At 32.7% G+C, this 5520-nt stretch overlaps 1 protein-coding gene across 1 annotated transcript; it reads right to left on the bottom strand.

Moving 5' to 3' along the window:
- On the bottom strand, window positions 1-1643 carry LOC111513361 (ubiquinone biosynthesis protein COQ4 homolog, mitochondrial). Its single transcript, XM_023169561.2, has one exon. It carries the CDS (start codon window positions 1436-1438, stop codon window positions 662-664), a length of 777 nt encoding a protein of 258 aa, XP_023025329.2. The 5' UTR covers window positions 1439-1643; the 3' UTR covers window positions 1-661.
- Window positions 1644-5520: the final 3877 nt, after the last annotated feature.

The raw sequence follows: 5520 nt of genomic DNA, 5'->3' as shown, positions 1-5520 counted from the left end.
TATTCAATATTTATTTATTCATGAAACAAGCCTAAGAAACAAAAAAGGGGTCAGGACAATAAATACATTCTACACCTGAAGAGTACATTTGTTTTCAGTAGAATATATTAGAGTTGATTTTTTTTCATGTGCAAAAAACAGAACGGTCACAGAATGAAAAGTAAATCATTTCTATAATAATCAACCATAACTCAAGGATATTATATAAAGATGGATTTATGTACCTAATTAAATTGATAAACGACTCAAAAAATATTTAGCAACATGTGAAATTATCTAATTAGGAAGTATACACTTTCCTAGATACATTTCTATTGAAATCCATCATCTTCTGCTAGTCAAATCTAAAGAAGTTATAAAAAATGGATGTGATGAATTATGTTGGGAAATATTTGCAAATTCAGTAAAATAAATACGAATGTCATTGACATTCATTCATTATTGCTTTCTCATATTGTCATTAAAATTTATTAATTCTAATCTCATATTTGAAAATTCCCAACCTTTTTAATTTGTGATTTTCATTTAACTGTCACACTTTTTTGAGATCTTCAATGAACAGTTTACAAAACCGCAACATATGTTTTTCCAAGCACATTGAATACTAATATTTTTAGTATTTGTTGTTACAACTTTCAATGAAAATCTGGTGTATCAACTGTTAAGTTGAATTATTTATTTGCAAGGGTTTAATATTGACTTCTCTAAAAAATTCATGAATAGGCTGTTCCCATCTTTTCTCAAAATAAATGTTCAACAAAAAATTTGCAGTTGCTCCGGTCTTGCAAGCCCAGGGTAAATAGTGATGTAAATAGAGCTGACGATGTTTGGGTTTTAATCTAATTGGTCCAAAAATTGCTCCACCTATGCACATTGGTAATGTGGTTTGAATTGCCTCAACCCATTTGACTGTTACCTCTCCAAGCATGTTAGTGGGCATTTGTAACACCGTATGAATCAAATCGTGAACTTCTCTATATCTTTGTAGAACATAAGCAAGTTCTATGTCATCAACAAATTGAACTGGTACCCGAGAATCTGGCGTGACTTCATTTTTTAGTAGAAAATTGCTATAGGTCTTTCCTAAGGTGCCTTCAGGTAAACTTCCTAAATAAGCTACATCAACAGTTTTTGTATTTATTCTTGGTTTTTCCATGAGTATTTCGGAGCCTTCCTTCGATTCTTTCATCAATTTCAACATGTATTTCGCAGAATATTCACCACTCGTTTCTGCTAAACAAGCAATCATATCTCCACGATGTGGATCTAAAATCGATACCATAGCTGATCCTATGGTTAGCAATGATTTCTGAATTGCACTAGTTTCAATGTGATTTTTGCAAAAATCATCTTGAAAATTCAAGGCAGGGGTACAGTACTGCCTCACTCCTACAATTTTACTTTGAAAGCGAATAATATTAAATATGTGTGATTTCATTTTCCTTGTCAATACAATCAAATTATTATTACCAAAGAATGTAAGGTAATCTTTTTCATTACTTATAATTCCTCAGAAAGAGGAACACTATATTATTAATTTTTATATTATTTATCTATTCTTATCTACTTTGACTAATATTCAAAATTGACACCTAACCACAATAAGGCGACAGCCATCTTGGTTTCGGACAGGTTGGAGCCAGTGCTGCCGCAACGTCAATTCAAAAAGTACCGAAATTTACAAGAAAATAGTACCCAAAATGTAATGCGCAAGACTAGGCATGGCACATGCGCATAAGTCATTTCAGACCAAATGCCAGTAATGCCAAACGTGTTATTCATTTAAATTCGGAAAATATATGGAGTAAACAATTTGCTGGAAACTAAGAAATGTTCCTTAAGAGAAAGATCATAATCAGAACATTTGATAAAAAGGTGTCTTTTTTCCTTCTTCAAATTGCTCTTTCACGGTTGCAAATGTGTTTTGTTTTAATTAGGTTTCTGTCACAATAGAATGAACAATACTAAAGACGTTTTCAAGTAGCTAGATTCGAGAATTTATTTTTACCTGTCCATATTCCTATTTATTTTGACAAAACAATAAAACCAATTTCTCAAGGTGAGGTGTGAGGTTAGAAGTTGAAACTGCTGTTCTGCTGACTGACTGACAGATGACAGAACCACAGTTCACAGGCACAATACAGAACACAAGATTAAATAATGCAGAGTTATGATGATAGCTCGCAATTTTGACACAAGTACGGTATTTGCTGATCTGGAACTTGAAACACGGAATTGCATTGTTGCCACACATATTGTTGTTATTTTTTACTGTACTCGATGGGAGTCAACGTGAAAATGTAAAAAATTGGGATTATAGTAAATAGTACCAAATAGTCTACATATTGATCCGGGTAGTATCTTCGTATCAAAATCATGGAATAGTACCGAATGCGGTACAATAGTACCTTAACGGCAGCACTGGTTGGAGCCTGGCTCCCTTACCCTTTGGACTAGAGATGGGCTTATCGATACGATATATCGATAAGGTATCGATAAACATTTTGAACATCGAATATCGATACAAAAAGTAATATCGATAAGAATATCGATACAAAAAGTAATATCCATAAGAATATCGAAATAATTTGTGTAATTGATGACTTGTTTATTTTGTGGAAATTCATGATCAATTTAATGAAAAGAATGAAACACTTTTGTTGTTATAAAACGATACTTCTTCCACGTAACTATTAAGTAAGACGATTGGCTAGTTGGCAACATAGTTTCATTGTACAGCTCATAAGAAGAAGTAAAGGTAGGAAAGAAGAGTGTCTGTCTTCGAGATTTGCAATTTGTCATATTACATTACTGTTAGGTCAACGTAAATTAAAAAATAGTTTTGTCACTTCATCCAATCTACTTTTTGTTTTGACTTTGTTGGTTTGTTTCTATTTCCTAACAATAACAATCTTTCATCATCTTAATATACCAAGGAATATGACATCCCTAGAAAAAGTAAAAAAGGAAAAGTTTAAGAAACCCAGACAAAAACGCAGTGCATGCTGGATATATTTTGAAAATATTGATGGAAATGATTCATGGAGACAAGCCAGGTGTACAGTAATTCAATCTTTTATAACTAAATACCAATTGGGACTGATTGTTATATTCTTCAGATATGCAATCTTATACGTCTGTTCCATCGGAAAGAGTTTTTTCTAAAAGTGGACAACTCCTACGGGACCGTAGAACTCGCCTCAGTCCCAAGAGAGTTGAAAAAAATATATTTTTAGCTTCAAATTTAGATTAAGTTTCTAGGTATATATTTAGTTTATCCAGAATAAATGTTTTGTTTTATGTAAATATTTTATTTCACAAATTTAATTTATTTAGGTTGTTACTTTTCGTTTTCCGATTGTTAGAATTTATTTAATTCATTTAGGTTACTTTTTGTTTTCGAGTTGTGTGAATTTAATTTATTCAGTAATATATTTTACATAATGTATGTTTTTTTATCTATTATATATCGATAAAAAATATCGATATATCGATAAGGAATATCGATACGAATTCAAAATATCGGTATCGATAAGATATCATATCGATAACATCTAATATCGATAAGCTCATCTCTACTTTGGACTGATCTGCCTCAAAAGAAAAGCTAACACCTAAGGCGTTTTCTAGAGCTAATGTAAACGTATTCGTCTGTGACTCCAATACATTCATTCTGGCGTTAAAACGTTGACGTCATATCAACTAAGATTTGAAACGTATTCATCATGATTCAAAACTAGCGTGAGGTTGGTTTTGAAACGAAATTTTACATTATGTTGCGTCAATTGTCAGTTTCTGCTTTATTTCGATCGTTATAGTGCTGAAAATTTTCCATCAAATACGTTGTAAGGAAGCTGGAAAATTATTAATTGCACAAATCTGATTATAATTGACGTTAGATAAAACTAAAAAGTTTGTTTTTATTATTTAATATGACGTCTGACACAAATTGAATCATTTCATTCTGGCAAATCTTATTATTAATGACGTAACTACGAATAGTTTTTCAATGCACGCTTGAATGAGATTAACTGCCAGAAAAAAAACACCTCTAACTCCTACTTCATTCCGCATCATTGTATTCTTCACCCTTGGTTATGGTCCGGAATGAAGGTAACAAAACGAGTAAGCTAAATGCTATTGCTGACTTATAGATTTGACAGCGGTTACCTGAAACACCATGAATTACTTTTTTCCGTGCGTTCCACTAAGCGCTCACAACGATCAATATACCACTTTAACCGTTCCATATAACAACCACGATCTTTTGAAGATGTCAACAAGAAACTTAGGAGTAGCATAAATTCAGATTATAATCTAGGTGTGCAATTCGACATGACACTTTCAAAATCTACAGTGTTATATGTGATACAATATCATGTACCTGAAATGACTTTTGAATTGTTCATCTGGATAACGATGAATTACATTTTCATAATCAATAACATGTGGCCCAAGTTTTCGGTTTTCACGATTATAATTTCTTAAAGTTGCATTCCACTCTTCATTTGTACTAGATAAACTACTTTCTGAAGCACTAGTGCACAATTGCCGTAAAGGACATTTTGATTACATTCAAACTTAATTCATTTGAACACTTCACTGAAATTATATACAAAAAATTTTATCAATTTTTTTTTTATATAAATAATAGCTTGCAATTATTGAAACTTATTGCTAAGGCTTACCTAATCCACCTAAAACTTCTACTTTATTTTTCAACCCCAACATTTGTAATGTTTGCATGAACGCTCAATACTCCATAATCCAATTCCACGTGAGTTTAAGACAGATACGCTCGCAAGCAAATGGAACTGGAAAAACTGCGGTCGTGAGCGTGATCGTTGTGAACGCTTAGTGGAATGCACACTTTTTACTTTATATTGATTAATAGCTGTTAGTTTTTTGTCAGCCGCCGATGATGCCAATGTCTAATCGAAAATGCCTATTAAAAAATATTTTCAAAAATATGTTTTTTCTGTTAACCAACTATCGCACCCCTACGAACGACAACCCTCTGAAGTTGAAACTTGTGCGAGCTAAGGACTAACGAGGTCTTAGCCTGGGGCTTGAACCATCGACTCACACATCGGCCGATTGACTAAGTGAACAAAGCACCCACATCTAACCGCCCAGCTACCGACCGACCATATATCATGTCAGAATTCGAATTAGAGTGATCCCGATCATCTTATAGGAAAAAGTTGAAAGAAATCTGAAAATTAGGTTAATTCAATATCGGAAAATTTTTCGTTCTATTCAATTTTTTGTTCCTATGGCAAATTATTCATTCTATAAAGTCTCATTAAAAATTCAACATTCGCAAAACCGTATAGAAATAAACCACAGTACTGCTAATAACCTAGCAGTTGATGCCGCAAAAAAAACAAAAAAAAAATAAACCACCGTAACCACCGTATAGAAGCAAACAATTCTATACGGTGCCGTTACTATACGGAATACTGTCACAGCATAGGTTAAGATTGTTACCTATGCCACCGTATTCTATGCTGTGATACT

This window comes from Leptinotarsa decemlineata, unplaced genomic scaffold (genome assembly GCF_025532065.1).
Source record: "Leptinotarsa decemlineata unplaced genomic scaffold, Ldec_3_MD MMD2_tig00000251_RagTag_RagTag, whole genome shotgun sequence".
Lineage (NCBI taxonomy): Eukaryota > Metazoa > Arthropoda > Insecta > Coleoptera > Chrysomelidae > Leptinotarsa > Leptinotarsa decemlineata.
The sequence above is the reverse complement of the archived record's forward strand: the minus strand, read 5'-3'. Positions and strand labels throughout refer to the sequence as shown.